Raw genomic sequence first — 19,708 nt, 5'->3', positions numbered from 1 at the left:
CCTAGACTTCTCTGCAAAGGAGGCGTGTCCAACCTAAGGTCAAGGTCTTTCACGCTGGCAGCATAGTCCTCAGAGTGAAATGCATTCATTAGCTCTTGGCTGTTGGATATAATCTTGTGGAGTCTCAAGTTTGCTACGGATAGCATCTCCTTTGTTCTGGTAAGAAGATCAATTGCTTCTTTAGCAGTAGGAAAGGATTTGAGCCCGGCGTCTACGTAAAAGTTTCTTTCGACAAATTGACAAGCGTCGGATCCATACTCTGCTTCTCCAAGCTGGGCTGTCTTTCTTAGTCCATAGATTGCTACAGCTGGGGAAGGGCTGTTCCCAAAGACGTGCACCCTCATTCGCTAATCAATTACCTCTTTGTTGATGTCATTGTCTTTGCTGAGGTAGTTTCTGTTGTCTTCCTTGACGATGAAGCAGTGGAACATTTGTTGAATGTCAGCCATCACTGCTACAGGTTCTTGTCTAAAGCGAATTAGGACTCCAATCAGGCTGTTGTTCAAGATGGGCCTTGTGAGATGCCTTCATGTTGGGCACTGGAGTCAAAGACAACTCTGATTTGGTCTGGCTTTCGTGGGTGATACACACCGAAGGAAGGGAGGTACCAGCATTCTTCTCCTTTCAGTGGAGGTGCGGGTTCGGCATGACCTCTATCAAAGATATTCTGAATGAAGTCCACAAAATGTCTTTCCATCTCTGGTTTCCTGCTTAAGGTACACTTTAAGGAGGAGAATCTTTTAATGGCTTGATGTAGATTGTTCGGTAGCTTCTCTCTCGCGAGGTGAAAGGGTAGGGGTGCTACCCAACTATTGGAATCTTCCTGAAAGAACTCGTTGTCCATTACTTTTAGGAATTCTTTGTCTTCTACTGAAGGAGCTAACATGTTGTCTTCACTGCTTGCATTGAAAACTGTAGAGCCAAAACTGTCATCGTATGTGCGGGAAAGGTTTGTGTTGCCATGTTGCAACTTGCAGCTAGTTTCTCCTTCTCCTTTACCCAATAGTGATGTGGGCATGGCTCAAAGTGAGTATTACAACCATTTGGCAATACATTTGTCTTGAATGAAGAAATGTTAGTAGGCCTTTTCATTTTGCCTTTACAGACATTACCTATGATGACCCTGCCTAAGTCCAGGTACTGGGCAAATGGAGCATCTGGGGGTCCGCTGACCTGCCTGTGCACCTTGTGGACCCTTAGAATATATCTTCCCAGCAGAAGGATGATTTTAGCATCTTTGTCAAGTGGTGGGATTTCACTTGCTATTGACTTAAGGTGAGGGTGGTAGAAGGCAACTTCTGGTGTAGGTATTTCTTCTTTGTTGGCTGGTATCTGGTTGCACTCTACAAGTGTAGGTAAGGGTAATTGTAGGTTATCTCCTAGGGAGGACACCATAAGTCCATGGGCCCTTCTTCCAAAGGCCTTGGTAGTGCCACTACAAGTGCTTAGGGTGTAAGGGTGAACCTCTCCTCTTATGCAAAATAGATCAAACAGTTCGGATCGGGCAAGTGATCGATTGCTTTGATCATCTAAAATAGCATACACCTTTAAAGTCCTTTCTGGTTGATCCTTGTGGTGAACATTCACTAGGCATATTTTAGCACTTGTCATGGTGGTCTTCCCCACAGACTTCTGTGCATGAAGAAAATATCATGGTGGAATTAAGCACTTGATCTGTACTTTTCCCGTCGTGATTTGGCCTGAGAGAAAGATTTGCAGGTAGTGAAGGATTGGACTCAAGTGGATAGAGACCTTGCACGTGGTCCTTGGAACCGCACTCTATGAACTTGATAGGGATTTTACATTCCTTGGCAAAGTGATCAGTGGAGGCACAGCATCTATAACAAACCCCAAAGGTCTTTAGGAGTTCCTTTCGTTTTTGTAGGGGCTTCTTCCTAAAGCCGATACATTTTTTGAGGGGATGTGGCTTCTTGTGGATAGGACATAATCGGTTATATTAGCAGGAGGTTGGTGACTTGCTTGTAGATTGGTGTGCAATTCTGTGACTTATGCAGAATCAGAATGACAGTCAGGCGCTGCACTGGGGTGGGTTTGCATGTAGGAAGATGCTGGAACAGCTTTTGCCTGGTGGTGTGGTGAAGTCCTTGCGTTGTCGTGAAGAATGGAGGCAATTGAGTTGTTCACTGCTGTGGTTTAGAACATAGTTCTTAGTGCGTTCGAAAGGATCTTCCATATCTGCCTTGATGCTGACCCCTTTCACTAGCATTTTCCTCTGCACCGATAGCTTGTTCCAAAATCTTTAGTTTTGCTGCAGCTGCCTCGTAGTTGCTCTGTTCCTTTAAAGCTTCAATTGCTGCCCTTTGACGTGCTGCTGCCTCAGCTTCCATTGCTTTTGCTTCGGCTTGCATTGCTGCAGCTTCAGCCTCCATGTCTGCTCTCTTTTTAGCATATGCAGCCTGTACTTTGCTAGCCTCTGCTTCGGCACGGGCATTTCTAAGCTGTTCACTAAGCGTTGAGTGCCTTGAACTTCGGGATCTAGAGTAACTTTTAGAATGTCTGGTGGACACGGATCTGTGAGATACAGTGTCCTGTGGCAGCGTTAATTTTGCTTCTGCCTTTGCTTTAGTTAGCAGGATAAAGCTTTCTCTTTCCATGTTAAGAAGCTGGACATTGTTAAGTTGCTCTAATGATTCCTCATTGTTAATGTTTTGCAGAATAGTTTTATATTTATTGCTTGTAGTCCCAGCCATGAGGTACTGCAACTAGAGGGCGCCATAAAGCATCTCTGAATGGAACGTTCATATTAAGCATAGAGATGCTTTATGGCGCCCTCTAGTTGCAGTACCTCATGGCTGGGACATGAAATCACATCAACTTGGGTGAGGATTTTAACCCAAATCTGCTTCAAGCTGGTTGATAGTTCAGTTCTCATGGATTCATAGTTCTCTTTAACCTTCCAAGTGGGTTTCACAGAGCGTTTAGCCAATGCTCTGGGTCCTCATCCTGGCTTTCTCCATGTGGTGCATGCTGTGGTGTTTCATCACATACTGAGCCTTTTCCACTCATGATGGCCTGAGGTACACAGGCTTGGCTGTAGCAGTGAAGTGTGTCTGTATACTGTGTGGGGCTGTAACAAGCTGTGCTGGGGTTGTATGCAGACCTCTCATACAATACACACAGTTACACTTCACTATGATCTGTCCTGTGACACAGCAATCTCTGTACAAGCTGCTGGATACGTTCTTTTACTATTCTGGAACGGCTGCAAAGGCTATGAATGTGATTTTCAGGAGCACATGGTGCTCATTGCCTTAATGAGATTATCCATACCAAATCACCTTCCCAGATAGTTTACTCAGTCACAACTCACATGAAAGAAGATCTGGCGATGTTTATTCGTCATATGATCTGTAGAATGTGCAGTTACAACAGGTAAAAGAATGATTCTTCCATACAGGTTAGGAGAGATATCACAAGTCACAGTACAGCATAGAAAACACTAGAACAGGAGAGGGGCAGGGGAGTACCTGAAACAGCATGCAAACTATGGAGTGGCCCAAGAGACAAACTTAAAATGAACATTAAAGAAACAGTACATTATAATAAAACAATATCGTGTAACATGACAGTTGTGGGATTGTGGCATAAGTGCTGTGGTTATATAAGTAGTGTAGATAAGGTGCCACTATAATATTGCTGAAAGAGCTGGTGGTGCATAATATTGCTCTTTCAGCAATATTATAGTGGAACCTTATCTACACTACTTATATAACCACAGCACTTATGCCACAATCCCACAACACACTATTCATCCACTGGATCATACTAATTCCGTTTTTGATCCAACACAGGTATTATATGCACTGCTCGTTTCCCCCTGTGTTTATCTTGTCTCCATGGCGAGCATGTAGCTATTCGCGTCGCCATGGAGACGGTTCAGACGTCAATACACAAGGACGTCATTTTGGGGGCGGAGCCTATTCGCGCATGCGCATTGGGAACAGCAGGACGCCGGTTTCACACAGCTTTTCACCTGGGGGTAAATAAATTATGTTGATATCTTTGTGTATATAAGTAATGATTGTTTCTAATGTGTTTGTCTTTGATCCTGATGAAAGTCCTCTATGCAGGACTGAAATGTTGATCGCTTTTTAAAGATGTTCTAATACATTTTGGACTTTTAACAAGGGAGTGCTCCTGCCTAGTTTGAAAGGATACATAAAACTAGCCATGGCATGCTAGCACCCGATCTTTAAGGGATACTTTAAGCGTGAGTGCAGGAATACTTTTTATTTTATTTTCCCATGATAACTCCATTCTGGCACCAAATTAAATGTTTATCACAATGGATGCTTAGCGAACCACTTGTCCTTTAAACTCTCCCAGCCCATTAATGTTATGCCCCGCTGTCTATGACAAAATTACGCTGGCAGCCAGGAGAGCTGAGGGAGCTTGTTGGCTCAAGCCAGAGGTTAGAGCTAAAATTATAGATAATAGAAATATGGATGAATAGACAGCCATGGTATGAGAGTCTCTCATAATTTCGGAAAACATAGTCCCCATGGGAAGACAAGGTTAGCGGTTTTGAGAGGTCAATGTGCTTTACAACCTGGTTGTTCCTGCTATTCTACTCATTCGCTGGCTTGTTTATTTTACGTTTGTTTAAAACTATAGGCCATCATAGAGTGCATTGTTTGGTTATATTGATATAGATTAATTTAGAAATAAACAAATATGTTTAAATGTCTATCTGTTCCTGTCCAAATCTGAGATGATTAAATTGCGTATACGCAGAAGTAAGTTCACACTGACACATGGAGTTCAGGTTAAAAGCACTTCAGAAAATGTAATGGCATCTGGCAAAAAACAGGCTTGCAAGCCCTTATAAGAGAAAAATGACATCATCATTGAATATCAGATATCAGTGAATAAACATCATTAATTGGATTAAATGTTAAGTGACTATGTCCCCCAATGACCTAGTATGGAATTGCAACAAGTTCATGGAGACATTTCTGTAGGTGGCACAATATCCTTTAGAGAAGTTACCCAAGAATTTACCAATTCCATCATAATTAGCATAACAAGTGTAGTTACCTTTATATACTGTAACACCATCTGGTACCCCCCCCCCTTGGCACACCTATGGCATCAATATATATGTGTCAAACTTCCCTTTAGAGAGGTGCTCCTCTTTGTGTTCTGAAGCATGAATGTGGTGTGTCAAGAGTACCTTGTCATGTATTATGTGTATGGACATAATAACCTTGGCTAGGGCACATTTGCTTATTCATCATAGTATCAAACCTGTCCCATGCTACATCAGTGTAGGTGGACTCGGATCATTTAGTCAATATTAATATCACCACAAACTCAGGATGGGCAAATAATCCTGAGGAAGCTTGGCGTTTGGATCTCTTTAGCTTCACGAGGACTCCTTTTGGGGTCCTCGGCTTTCCATCGATGGCAGGTGGTCAGGCATTATTATGGCCATCAACCACCTACTTGTTGATATCTTTTTGTTTTCTAACAAGTCATTTTTCCTTTAGAGTCAAAGGTTTGTCAAAATCAACAAATGTTACTTCCCATGTTGCAGAGAGAGAGAGTCTTGAATCTGGAACAATGAATCCACTGAGTGATCTCTGCAACTTTCACAATGCACTATTGGGTATATGGTCTTGGTTGTCACATTGATGACCGGCTAGGCTTCTGGCCATCCTGACAAAATGTCTATTATAACTAGTGCATATTTGACCCAGCAGCTCTTTGGCACCTGGATATAGTCACTTGGATTCTTGAAAGGGATAGTGAGAGTTAGCTAGGTGCTCCAGAGTATTTAGGGATCAAAGAGTTCATGAGGGTCTCGGATAGGTATAAAAAAAAATCCATGGGCCCACTGTGCAGTACATGTTTTTTGGGTAAACAGAACTTGAGAGTGTTGGAGTACAGCCCGTCTTCAAGGGTTGCCCCTTTCTGTTTTTCCAGTTTTGTATTTCTTCAGGGTCAGCAGCTGCTTCTCATTCTTTCAGAAGCTTGAGATCTGTGGGTAGGATCTACATGGTGAGTATAGAAGTTTCTTCAGCGGACACCCTTCTGTCCACTTCCCTTGGTGCACTTGTGGCTTGGTTGGCAGCTTGGTCAGCTGAGTGGTGCTTCTTATCTTCCAGATTGATCCAAAATAATGTGCTGCACCCAGGGCATATCTTGAGTGTAGATATTGGCATGTCTTCCTTCAGGCATTTTCCATGCCACTGAGAAGGCTGTCAATTCAGCGTCTTGAGCAGATGTGGGTGAGGAAAGTGAAGATGCTTGACGTACCTGATCTTCTGTAGCAACAGCAAATCCAGTATGGTACCTTTCCTCTTTATCCGCAAACAGAGTGGAGTCAGGATCTGGTAAAGCTACTGCATGCTCTGTTGAGAGGTGTCTTGTTTCTTCTTTCATCTGTTCAAAGCAACCATGAGGAGCAGTAGAAGAGGTTTCCTCACCTATTTCTGTGTGAGATTGGGGGGTATTTATCTTTCTATTTACAGTTCTCTTGCTGGCCCCCCTCTGTAGAGAGCTGTAAATTGATTGTTAGTGTTTCATGTTTTTGTTCTAATGAGTCAGGTTCCTTTCATGAGATTTCTGGGGACTTAGTGAAGAAAACATGAGGGACAGCCACCTCCCAGTGATGATACAGGTGTCTTACTTCCATGGGAATCTGGGTCAGGACCGCACTATTTCCTTGAGAGTGCCCAAAACAGGTCTTTCATGATGAAGTGCACCTCCACCAGTCTGAATAATTTTTCGTTGGTGTGGTATTCCCCCCTGGGAAGTGGCTGAAGAGTGGCCAGAGCAACTTTTCTTCAAAATATAATGTTGTCAGGTAGAGGCAGAGTTGTCTATGAGCGGAGGAAATTGGTAAGGAATAAGAAGGGAGGAAGCATATAAAGGATATAGATACGGTAGTGGGGAGATGGAGGAATGAGTAGTGGATAGAGCGAGAGGGGAAGAAGGTAGAGTAGGAAGGACAGGAGAGGTAGGAAGAGGAGAAGGTGGAGTAGGAGGAGGAGTAGGAGGAGGGGAAGAAGACAAGGTGGAGTAGAGAGAGGAGTAGGAGGAGGAGGGAAGAGTAGAAGGAGGAGAAAGTGGAGTAGGAGGAGTAGGAGGAGAAGGTGGAGTAAAAGGTGTGGTGTATCACCAAATTAATATAAATATTACACAAGGTTCGTCTACATTAAAAGGTATTTATTTAGAAGGCCACAACACAATACTATAAATATATCACAAACACACAGCCCAGACCCACGGAGCAACAACCCTTTTAAATCTATCTATCTATATAGTAATCCCTTTCCCCACACGTTTGATCTCACCCACGGTTAGGCCTTCACATCTAGTAATGGCTCACTGCTGCAAGTCCAACATCACATTCACCAAGGAAGAAAAGGAAGCAATAGAGTATAACATGGTTCACCAAGATAGCACATGGCTTCTGCACATCTGCTTAGTAGCACAGCCAAGAAGGAACAGAGAGGAATGAGGATAGAGGGGGGAGTGGCTATCTCTTTCCTGACTTGTAAATTACCATATCAATTACCATATCAAAGTATAGCTTATCCCCCTGTAAGAAAGATCTACATGAACTTGATCACATGACCCCTGGTCACCATGCTAGTTTGATGACAGAATGTCACCACATTCCCTCACTTTTTCTTCTCTTATGTTGAGCACATTTAAAAATAATAATATATCCCTCTTATCTATGTAAACTATGAGATCTGAAGTAGGAAAGGGGAGCACAGGAATTAGTGTGAGTGAGATGAGTAAGGTAAAAGAAAACAGTCAAATAGGGGTTGCATCACCCCACATTCCCCCACTTTTTCTTCATCTATGTTGCTCCGTTATCTAGTTATCCCTCTAGTACAAGAGAACCTAGTGGGAGCAAAAACCTGCTATACAGGAGAAATTCAACCCACCATCCCTCCGGAATAGTTCCCTCAGCGACATAAGTTCTCCTGTACTTTCCTATGGCTGTCAATTCACATTTTATACAAATTTGTCACACAAAAAAAACAACAGAAATGTAGGTGAATGTGTGTGTGTGTGTGTGTTTTAAATATGTATGTATGTGCAATGTACTAGTGGCAGAGTTTGTAGAGTGTGTAGGACTGGATGTGATATTTGCGGAATTCCATATTCTTAATCCAGTTCCGACTCCTCCCAGAAGGGCTGCAAATATGTCCAGTTTTTCCTGACTCCCTGCTTTGCCTAAACCACTGCCGCCGTTGTTCCGGACACCTTGGAAGAATAGAAGGATTATTAAAATGTAGACTAATCTTTTTAAACTGACTCCCTTATTTGGAGTATCTTCTGCCCGCATTGCCTGTCTCCCATCCCTACTGTGATACAGCTTATACTTATCCATCCTGTAACAAGGATCCACCACAATCTTCTGTTGACACACATCATCATCCTAATGCAGCTTTGCCTTGCTCTGTCGGAACACTAGATCTCATCATTAGAAATGTATAGCTATATGGGAGACTGGAAAACTCAGAGAAAGAATCAAAACAAAAGAAAAACAAACATACATACAGATGTAGAGAGATACAAAAATTATGAGAGTTATTGATTGCTGGGACCCCCCAATTGAACAATCTTTTCCTCCTCTCTCATCTGTTCCCTCAGTGCTTTCACATCTGCCTCCAATCTTTCAGTCTGTCTCTTTAGGTCCCAGTAGTCTCTATTCCCTTCTTTATTCCTCCAATTATCCCAGTCCCGTCTATTGGTCTGATGCTCATCCCATCTATGGTTCCTTCTCCAATTATTCTCCCAATAACTGTTCCTGTTGTTTCTCTGTTTTTCTCCCCAATTGTGATTATCTGTCCTTTTTAGCCTCTCCCAGGTATTTTTATTATTCCAAAACACAAAACCACCCTTTTGCCTTTGTTTAAGTGCAGTAGGGGGGAGGAGGATGGAGTTACAAATAAACAGAATGACTGAAAGGAAGAGATGGGAACTGGAAAATACCTGACTGTAACTTCAGCACAATGATAATTCCCAACCATATAACAATTTAACATAGGCACCTTTACTTCATAATATTTACCTCAAATACCTCAAGTGGCTATCTCTTTCCTGACTTGTAAATTACCATATCAATTACCCTATCAAAGTAAAGCTTATCCCCCTGTAAGAAAGATCTACATGAACTTGATCACATGACCCCTGGTCACCATGCTAGTTTGATGACAGAATGTCACCACAGAGGGAGGAGTAGAAAGAGGAGGGAGGAGTAAGCGCAGGAAAGAGTAGGAGCAGGAGTAGGAGGAGGAGAAGGTGGAGTAGAGGGAGGAGTAGGAGGAGAAGTAGGAGGAGAGAGGAGAAGGTGGAGTAGAGGGAGGAGTAGGAGGAGAAAGTGAAGTAGAGGGAGGAGTAGAAAGAGGAGGGAGGAGTAAGAGCAGGAAGAAGGAGGAGGAGAGAGAAGTAGGAGGAGAAGGTGGAGGAGGAGAATGTGAAGTAGAGGGAGGAGTAGGAGGAAAAGGTGGAGTAGAGGAGGGGAGTAAGAGGAGGAGAAGGTGGAGTAGAGGGAGGAGTAGGAGGAGTAGGAATGAGTAAGAGGAGGAGAAGGTGGAGTAGAAGGAGGAGAGGGTGAAGTAGACGGAGGAGTAGGAGGAAAAGGTGGAGTAGAGGGAGGAGTAGGAGGAGGAGTAGGCAGGGGTGGGCAGGTAAGGGAGCAGACAGGTGATGTAGCAGTGGAGGATACATCAGAAATCAGAACTAAGTAGAAATGCAATGGAGGCTGCAAATAGCCCATGTACAACAACTATTAACTGGCCCTGTGCTTTCCCTAGAGAAAAATAATAAAAGGCTAACATGCTCATCTTGTCTGCACAGGCCTTGAACGTTTCACTCCGTGGGTGCCCCGCAGTGGCTAGCCCACTTCTTCTCCCACACCAGACTTGTGCCCGTGGAGACAGACGCTATCCCTGACTCTCGTTCTTTATTTTATTAATTTATATCTAACATCTTAAAATGTAATTCTTACTTATATCACAAATATACATTATCACAATTTTATGTCTCGCAAATGGGATAAAACTTATTCTACTCTTCACTGATAATGTATTATTACTATTTTTTTTTTCAAACATACAAAATAGACAAATAACATTGTATTCTGCGAAATAAATAAAAAAAAATAATGGAGATATTGTTAAGCATTGTAAACAGCTATACATTAATTCATCTTTCTTGTTTTCCAGTTTCTGGCTGTTAATGACAATGTACAATGTAATAGAGCAGCAGGAAATGCTATCAGAGTGCTTGGTTGCATAGGGAGAGGTATTAGCAGTAGGAAGAGGGAAATGCTCATGCCATTGTACAGAACACTGGTGAGACCTCACTTAGAGTACTGGATACAGTACTGGAGACCATATCTTCAGAAGGATATGGATACCTTAGAGAGAGTTCAAAGAAGGGCTACTAAACTGGTTCATGGATTGCAGGATAAAATTCACCAGGAAAGGTTAAAGGATCTTAACAGGTATAGTTTGGTGAAAAGACGAGAGGGGAAATATGATAAAAGCATTTTAAATACATAAAGGGAATCAACACAGTAAAAGTGGAGACTATATTTAAAAGAAGGAAAACTACCACAACAAGAGGACATAGTCTTAAAAATAGAGGGACAAAGGTTTAAAAATAATATCAGGAAGTATTACATTACTGAGAGGGTAGTGGATGCATGGAATAGCCTTCCAACTGGAGTGGTAGAGGTTAACACGGTAAAAATGTTTAAGCATGCGTGGGATAGGCATAAGGCCAAGCACTTGCTGCTAGTAACAGATCTAGAATCAATACACTATAATGCCCAAAGTCTCAACTTCTATGCATATGCAACAATAAAATATCTGGGCTTACAACAAAAATTATGTTAGTCAGTCCTTAATCTTGGAGGCAAATACTATCCAATAAAGACAGATTAGAACACACTCCCACCTTATCCATTTGTTAATAGTTATGCTTATAATGGCAACTGGTTACTTTTCAATTAGATCAAAACATTTTGAAACCAATCCTTAATTGTATCACCATTTGTTCAAGAAATCATTGTTTATTAGAAATTTCTTTTAGTAAATATTCTTTAAGATAACCCTTCTTCCAGCATGTTATCAATTTTTGTACACAAAGTTAAAACACACTTGTTACTTGCACGTGAATTGATACACACATATATACATTCTATCTACATATTAACCATCACTTGTCACAGACACTTTCCTGATATAGGGAATCTAATAGCAGGATTATTATAGTAATTGTAACTTTCTTGTTCATAATATGCGGGAATTTAAGGAAAACAGCATGTCTTAAGATAGGATGAGCATGACACGATATATGGGCGGATATGACCTCACTGATATGGTGAGGGCAGGAGGAGGCGTGGGTACTAAGGACAACCTTCTTTTGTTCTAGGGGCCATTTTCTTTTAGGGCATTTCAGCTTTACACTAAATTATAGCTTAATAAAAATAAATCAGAGAAGCAACATTCTGTTCGGCAAAATGAAATACTAAACTATGGACAGACTTGACGGATTAAATAAGACAAATGAAAACATTATACATTTGACAGCCCGTGAAGCTTTGAAATAACATGGTGCAAAAATAAACTCACGGGATGCAACTAACCTCCCCCACCACTCACCAGCCATCAATCACCCAACACGTCCAAATACATATACAACGCCACGGAACCTGCTGGCGTCACACAAATGGCAACAACAACAACAACACACAAAACCTAGAAACCTCCTATACGACACATCACTCCTATGCAAGTAGCAAAATACACAATTAGAATATTTTCTAGCAAAAATTCCATTGCTAAGTCTTATCAGTAGTTTCTGAATAACTCTACGGAAGAAACAAATCTGAATTTGCAAGCATGCAACCCCCCTCCCCCCCCCCCCCCCGAACCTCCGCACACGGAGACCAGAAGCAGGAGGGGGAGAGGGGGGGGGCAAGAGAGGAGAGAAACAAGCATGCCCACCCCCCCGGCCAGAAGCCAGAGAGAGAGAGAGAAGGAGGGGGGGGGAAAGGGGAAGAGTGAGACAGGCAAGAGAATTTACAGGCATAAGGTTTAACCATGTCACTGCTGGAAGGACAGTAACAAAACAGAAGGATAGTTGCATTACAATTATTGCAAAAGTAAAGAGACACAAAAACACAACATTTAGTAATACTCTCAGTGAAACTCAATACAAAACTCCCACCCTCTACCAGGGTGGCCTTCTGCCATCTAATGGCTGACACAAAAATACAAAAAAAAACCACGGCATTTAAGATTGGATGGGGATGGTGACCGTGGTCAGCTACATTTCGGTCATTACTGACGGGATGATGGGAGTGGTCACCTCCTGGACGCCATGACAGGGCTCTGGCTGGGAGAGCCTCCCAGTAACACAATTATTATAATATACATACATTCTTAACCCTTTGTGATCTAGTTCTTCCTCAACCCAACCTTCCTGCTGAATAGCTTTTGCTACTCTGTACCAGGATTCTGCTTGTATGAAGCAAATCATTATCTGTAAGCTTGCTTGCTTCTCTGTCAACAATCTACGCCAGCTTTCTGGCTGCAATCTACCACATGAAGGCACAGCAATTTTACACACTTTAGCAATCTTTTCAACTCCTTTAACCATCTCTTCTCCCTCTCTATCTTCAACTAAATCACAAGCTAGCCAGCCCTTACCGGGCTTACTCAATTCCTGTCCCATATCCCCCTATACAGGCGTCCCAGATATAGGGAAAGAAAAATGAAACAGAACGTCTACAATGCTCGACTGCCACTCAAGAAGGGTGGGTCCCCCTCAAGTGCGTCTTCCCAAAACGTAGACCAGTCACTAAATCCGCCTACCCGAGGTGGTAGTCACGGATTGGAGCGGGGTGAGAAGTGTGTGACCAATCACTTCTCTCACAAGAGAAATAGGAGTGGATAGTGTAAATAACACAGGAAGTATAGAAAAGGTAAAAGTAAAGTGGAATTTTAGAGACAGACACAGGAGTTTGAATGACTCCCAATTTAAACAAAAACAACAATACAATTGAAATACAGTGCATGCATCACAGTTCAAATAAAATGAACAGTAATCCCTTTCCTTTACTCATGTGACCAAAGTCACCTCCCTCAACCTCGTAGTGTCCCCGCTCGGAGAACAACTTTCGTAAGTTTCACTACCAGCGGCCAAGGATAACCGCTAACACCGGTCCGAAATCCATATGCCTCCCTCGTTACAGCAGTCCACTAAGTGTGGCCACCTCTATCCTCACCCCCGTAGCGCCCCTATGAACCCACTCATAAGTCTCACTACCCCGTGGTGATGGAGACAGCAATGCCTGCCCGAATCCACGCACCACAAATAACAATTGGAATGCCACCAGCCTCAGCGCTCGAAGCTGGAGAGTACCACCTCTCTGCAAGCAGAACTATGTGCACAATGAGGCTAGCTAGGCTATCAAAGTGACACCAGAAGGACCCCCAGGAAGCTATGAGTCTACACAACCTCCACAGATCCAACACCCTCTTTCACAGATAAACACTCTACCCGGGCACTTAAGCTAAAACAGGCCAATACAAACACACCCAGGCAACAGATAGACTAAATGCAGGTAAACAAGTATTAACAAATAAGGTATAGGCTCTCTGGGCAAGATATTACCTGTCTTTGATGTCCTCTTGGCAGCAGTCACAGACACTTGAATAGATAAATCTCAAAGGGGAAAGAAACATACCGGGCTGCTGCAGTCAGTCTCCACCGTGTATTTAGAGGTGATCAATCTCCATCTTTCCCCTGGGATTCACCTACCCAGGTCTTCTTGGACGGCTGCCAGATAGGTCATAACCCAAGCCTCACGTTGGATGCGCCAAATTGATATAGATTAATTTAGAAATAAACAAATATGTTTAAATGTCTATCTGTTCCTGTCCAAATCTGAGATGATTAAATTGCGTATACGCAAAAGTAAGTTCACACTGACACATGGAGTTCAGGTTAAAAGCACTTCAGAAAATTTAATGGCATCTGGCAAAAAACAGGCTTGCAAGCCCTTATAAGAGAAAAATGACATCATCATTGAATATCAGATATCAGTGAATAAACATCATTAATTGGATTAAATGTTAAGTGACTATGTCAGTGTCCACCCATCAATATTATTAATTGGATCAAGAACTAAGTGGTTAGCTAGGTGTCCTCCCACCGGGAGGTGGTATTGTTCTGGACACGGGTGTGGACAGATGGCTCAAGCGCCATCTCTCCCAGCATGAGGCTTACTCAGTGGGAAGGGGGGCTTGAGCGTCATTTTGGGCAGTTAGTGATGTCAGACTCGTGGTCAGGTGCAGGGTTCTTTTATGAATAGAACATTTCATTAGGCCTGCTTCACATGGCCTTGGCTCTGGCCTTGGTTATACTTTGTTGCATGTTACAGGAGATTCAATAATTCCGGAGTCAGCTATGTCTTTATAGAAAATACAGTCTCTATTCATTACACTAAATGTTGCTGGGAAATTCTGTCATGTAATGTACCGTATATACTCGAGTATAAGACGAGTTTTTCAGCACATTTTTTGTGCTGAAAAACACTCACTCGTCTTATACTCGAGTCAGTTGTCTGTATTATGGCAATTTTCATTGCCATAATACAGACATGGACCGGGGGCTGTCAGGAAGCTGTAACTTACCTTCACCGCAGCTCCTGTCAGCTCCCTTCTCTCTTCTCCGGTGCGTGCAGCTCCCAGGTCAGCTCCCTCTGCAACTCTCGCGAGAGCCGCGGGGTCAGAGCGTTGCCACGGGTTACCGTGGCAACGCTCCGCGCGGCCGCGAGAGTTGCAGAGGGAGCTGACCTGGGAGCTGCACGCACCGGAGAAGAGAGAAGGGAGCTGACAGGAGCTGCGGTGAAGGTAAGTTACAGCTTCCTGACAGCCCCCTCCTACAGCCCATCCACTGGACCACCAGGGAGTGAGAGCCCCCCTCCCAGGCCAGCTAACAAGCAGGGAGGGGGAACGAAAAAATAAAAATATTAATAAGAAAACAAATAATAAGAAAAAAAAATATATTAAAATAATAACATAAAAAAAATAATACAAATAATAATAAAAGAAAAAAAATTGTTACCTAAAAAAAAATAATAACATTAAAAAAAATATTAAAATAATAATTAATTAATAAAATGCCCACCCCCACCAATGCTCTGCACTCACACACACACACACTACACACACACTCTGCACTCACACATACACACTGCATTCATACACACACTGCACTGCATTCATTCTAAACACACTGCATTCATTCTAAACACACTGCACTCATACATACACACTGCACTCATATACACACACTGCACTGCATTCATTATACACACACTGCATACACACTGCACTCATACACACACACTGCACTCATACACACACTGCACTGCATTCATTATATACACACTGCATTCATACACTCACACACACTGCACTCACACACACTGCACTCACACACACTGCACTCACTCACACACACTGCACTCACTCACACACACTGCACTCATACACACACACTGCACTCATACACACACACTGCACTCATACACACACACTGCACTCATACACACACACTGCACTCATACACACACTGCACTGCATTCATACACACACTGCACTGCATTCATTATACACACACTGCACTCATACACACACACTGCACTCATATGCACACTCTGCACTCCATTCATTATACACACACTGCATACACACACACTGCATTCATATACACACTGCATTCATTATATACACACACTGTAAATAAATATTCAGTTAATATAATTTTTTTAGGATCTAATTTTATTTAGAAATGTACCAGTAGCTGCTGCATTTCCCACCCTAGTCTTATACTCGAGTCAATAAGTTTTCCCAGTTTTTTGGGGTAAAATTAGGGGCCTCGGCTTATATTCGGGTCGGCTTATACTCGAGTATATACGGTAGTTTAAAATGGAGGATCTGTCAGGTAATGTGGGTTAAAATGGAGTTAGTGCAAAAATTCAACACAGGTTCAATACAGGTTTTTAATAATTCTACATCAATATTTATAGCCAGTACCCATATCGAATCAAATATTTCAGCTTGTTATTACAATTGGTGTTGTATAATAAACCCACAAACTTGGATTACGTAATAAACTGCAGTTATATTATTCCAATTAACCAGCTGATGTAGGTAATTTTTGATTGACGTTGTTGATGTTCTTTCTTTACCACACAGTGGGATGGACAACTGTATGTGTCACTATTCTGAACTGTGTGATAGCAACCCAGTTGTATAAATAAAGAACTAAAAATTGGGTCCCTAGAATAAAAAAATATTAAGACACTTGATATAGGATATCAAAAATAAGGGCTATTTTAAAAAAATGTTTTAAAAAAAATGTACAGAATTGGTAAGCTGGTCTTCCCCGTACACTAGCTTGCCAAGAATACATTTTCATTTGTCTCAGGTGAACATACTTTTATATCTTGTTCAATTTAAACAATAAATATATAGAAAAACCTGCTTTTTGAACATGGGCCTTGCCTCATTCCTCCTGTTGACTTCAGTGACTATAAATGGTCTCTCCCTCTTTTGGTTCAGTTTTACATGAAAACATGCCCTGGACTTATTTGTTGAGTAATTAAGATACGATAATAAAATTAGCTCTAAGTTTATATATAATAAAAGGGGTTCAGCAGATTTGAAGACTCAAAAAAATGTGACAGTATTATTGGCTCATTTGTTGTTTTTATTGTTTAATATGCAATTTCACTAATGGGATATGTAAACATTGAAACAAATTGACTCAGGAACAATATACCTATTCCGGATCTTGCTGTTTTCATATGTAAATTCTGTTCATGTTTTAATAATTTATTTTTGTGAAATTTATAAATTAACAAAGAAAAAGTTACTTTTTAGACTTTTTTTTTGTGTCGCGTTAATACATCATGCGTTTAAATTACTGCCTTATGTATATATTAGTCATTAGGTAGTAAATATGAACATGCGGGTACACCTGGCTTCAGGAAGTAATCCTTCAAACAGGGGATACATGGGTGAAATAAATATAAAGAAACCGGTTTAATGGTGTAAAGTAATACAGATTCTCGGATACCAGCATAAGATTCTCAGCATTAAAGGAACACTATAGTCACCTGAATTATTTTAGCTAAATAAAGCAGTTTTGGTGTATAGATCATTCTCCTGCAATTTCGCTGCTCAATTCACTGTCATTTAGGAGTTAAATCACTTTGTTTCTGTTTATGAAGCCCTAGCCACACCTCCCCTGGCTATGATTGACAGAGCCTGCATGAAAAAAAACTGGTTTCACTTTCAAACAGATGTAATTTACCTTAAATAATTGTATCTCAATCTCTAAATTAAACTTTAATCACATACAGGAGGCTCTTGCAGGGTCTAGCAAGCTATTAACATAGCAGGGGATAAGAAAATCTTAATTAAACAGAACTTGCAATAAAGAAAGCCTAAATAGGGCTCTCTTTACAGGAAGTGTTTATGGAAGGCTGTGCAAGTCACATGCAGGGAGGTGTGACTAGGGTTCATAAACAAAGGGATTTAACTCCTAAATTGCAGAGGATTGAGCAGTGAGGCTGCAGGGGCATGTTCTATACACCAAAACTTCATTAAGCTAAAGTTGTTCAGGTGACTATAGTGTCCCTTTAAGGGTAAGTGCAGTGAATATTACAACATTAAGATTGCTGTGTTGGTTGAGATAACAAACGCAATCTCTGGGTGCATACGGGTGAGATATTAAGTAAATATGTAGATTAGGGTAAATTGTGGATCCGCTTTGCAGATAGAACACACTCAAGATTTTATAATTATTTATTGTAGGCTGTGTAGTGGGGCTTATATACCAAGTAGGTTTCAAGGACATTCATTTTGTAAAGCACTGTGCAATAAGTTGGCGCTATATTATTGCTAATAATAATTTACAAAACAGGCAAAGGTTCTGTATATTGTACTTTGACATGTATACTTGGAGTGACTGGTCCTCTAAGCGGCTTGCTATTGGGTATCTTGAGTGGTTCATAATGCCATGATTTTTTAAGTTGTTTTGTTTTTGGTTCATTTTACTTAGTTACTTGAAGATACATAGGCTGAAAAGAGACGTGTCCATCAAGTTCAGCCTTTCTCACATCGGTTTCTGCTGTTGATCCAAAAGAAAACATAAAGTCCTGTTCAACGCACTTTCCAAACTAGAAAAAATGATTTATAAAATGTAACCTTGCAGGCACCAAAAAGATTGCGTCTGATTTTGTTCCACATTGATAATGAATTTTGTGTATGATTAATTTTCCAGTTACAGATCTGGGACACAGCAGGGCAGGAAAGATTTCGCACCATCACGCAAAGTTACTACAGAAGTGCAAATGGAGCCATAATTGCTTATGACATAACAAAGAAGAAGAGCTTTGCTTCAGTTCCCCACTGGATAGAAGACGTGCAGAAATATGCTGGGTCCAACATTGTACAGTTGCTCATTGGTAAGATCATAATAACTTCTTTTTTTTTTTATCAGAATGTCCCAGTTGCTCCCAGATTTGACATAAAAATCTATGCAAATTAATTAAAACAATTCATTTTCAGATTCTTCCGCTATAAACAATGCCAATTCTTTTATCCAGGAATTACATTTTAATAAATGTTCTGGTTTTGGTAGATTTTATTTTATTTTTTTACAGCAGTTAAATTTTTTTTTTTTTTTTTTAAATGGAATATTTAAAAGCTGAGAATATTAATAGATAACTGATTTCTGTCTTACCTAGGAATGAAAATTCTACCATATTTTCTTAGACACATAATAAATTGGCCTGTGGTAAACGTTTATATATTTTATTTATTTTTAATGCACCCATTTTATTCACCCATTACAGATTGTTATATTGTTGATCTGTGCATGAAAAGTGTTACCTTGAGACAGAGATATAGCTAGAGAGAGAGAATATATATATGCACACACATACAATAGAGGAGAGAACGAAGTGATTAACTAGATGGGAAAACGTGCAGCATCATATGACTTTTTTACATAGTACAGGGGGACGCTTTTCATATACTGCCCAGGAACATAAAGAATGGAGTAAAGCTTTCAATTGTAAAGATCTTTGTAAATCAAAATATCAATGGACATAAACACTAGATGCACAATAACTATAAACTTTTAAGAATCAATGGCGATGTAACTAAAATCCAGTGTAGTAAATAAATCACCCAAGTGCAATATCACACGTAATAGATACGTAGATCAATACTACGATATTTTTAGCTTTCATATTATATAGGGTCCCATTACCAGCTGTGAGGTTTTTAACCACTGTGTGCGCACAATCACCTTGTTCCCTGTTTGGTAATCCCTAAACAAGTGCCAGAGGAGCGCACATAAACATTGTCACGCAAAATAGATACATTACAAACTTTAAAAGAACACTCCAAGAACCATAACCACAACAGTGATATGTAGTGGTTATGGTGCAAGATGTGCCCTGGAACCCTCCTTTAACATTGTAAGTAGTCAAACTGGTTTTAGAATCCAGCAGATGGCTCCCTGTCCACTAAGGGCAGGTATGGAGGTATTTACATTGCAGCACTAAGTGCAAAAGGGACATTGCACTCAGACCACTTCAATTAACTGAAGTGGTGGGGTACCTACAGTG

General features: G+C 41.1%; 1 protein-coding gene across 1 annotated transcript in view; it reads left to right on the top strand.

Moving 5' to 3' along the window:
• The window catches only part of RAB43 (RAB43, member RAS oncogene family), a 96,400-nt gene that overhangs the window by 48,103 nt on the left and 28,589 nt on the right, over positions 1-19,708 (top strand). The window contains exon 2 of the mRNA XM_063426948.1: positions 18,355-18,538. Coding sequence (XP_063283018.1) covers positions 18,355-18,538 — 184 coding nt within the window. The remainder of the gene's footprint in view (positions 1-18,354; positions 18,539-19,708) is intronic.

Source organism: Pelobates fuscus, chromosome 7 (assembly GCF_036172605.1).
Source record: "Pelobates fuscus isolate aPelFus1 chromosome 7, aPelFus1.pri, whole genome shotgun sequence".
Lineage (NCBI taxonomy): Eukaryota > Metazoa > Chordata > Amphibia > Anura > Pelobatidae > Pelobates > Pelobates fuscus.
This window is presented reverse-complemented; position numbering and strand designations above follow the sequence as displayed.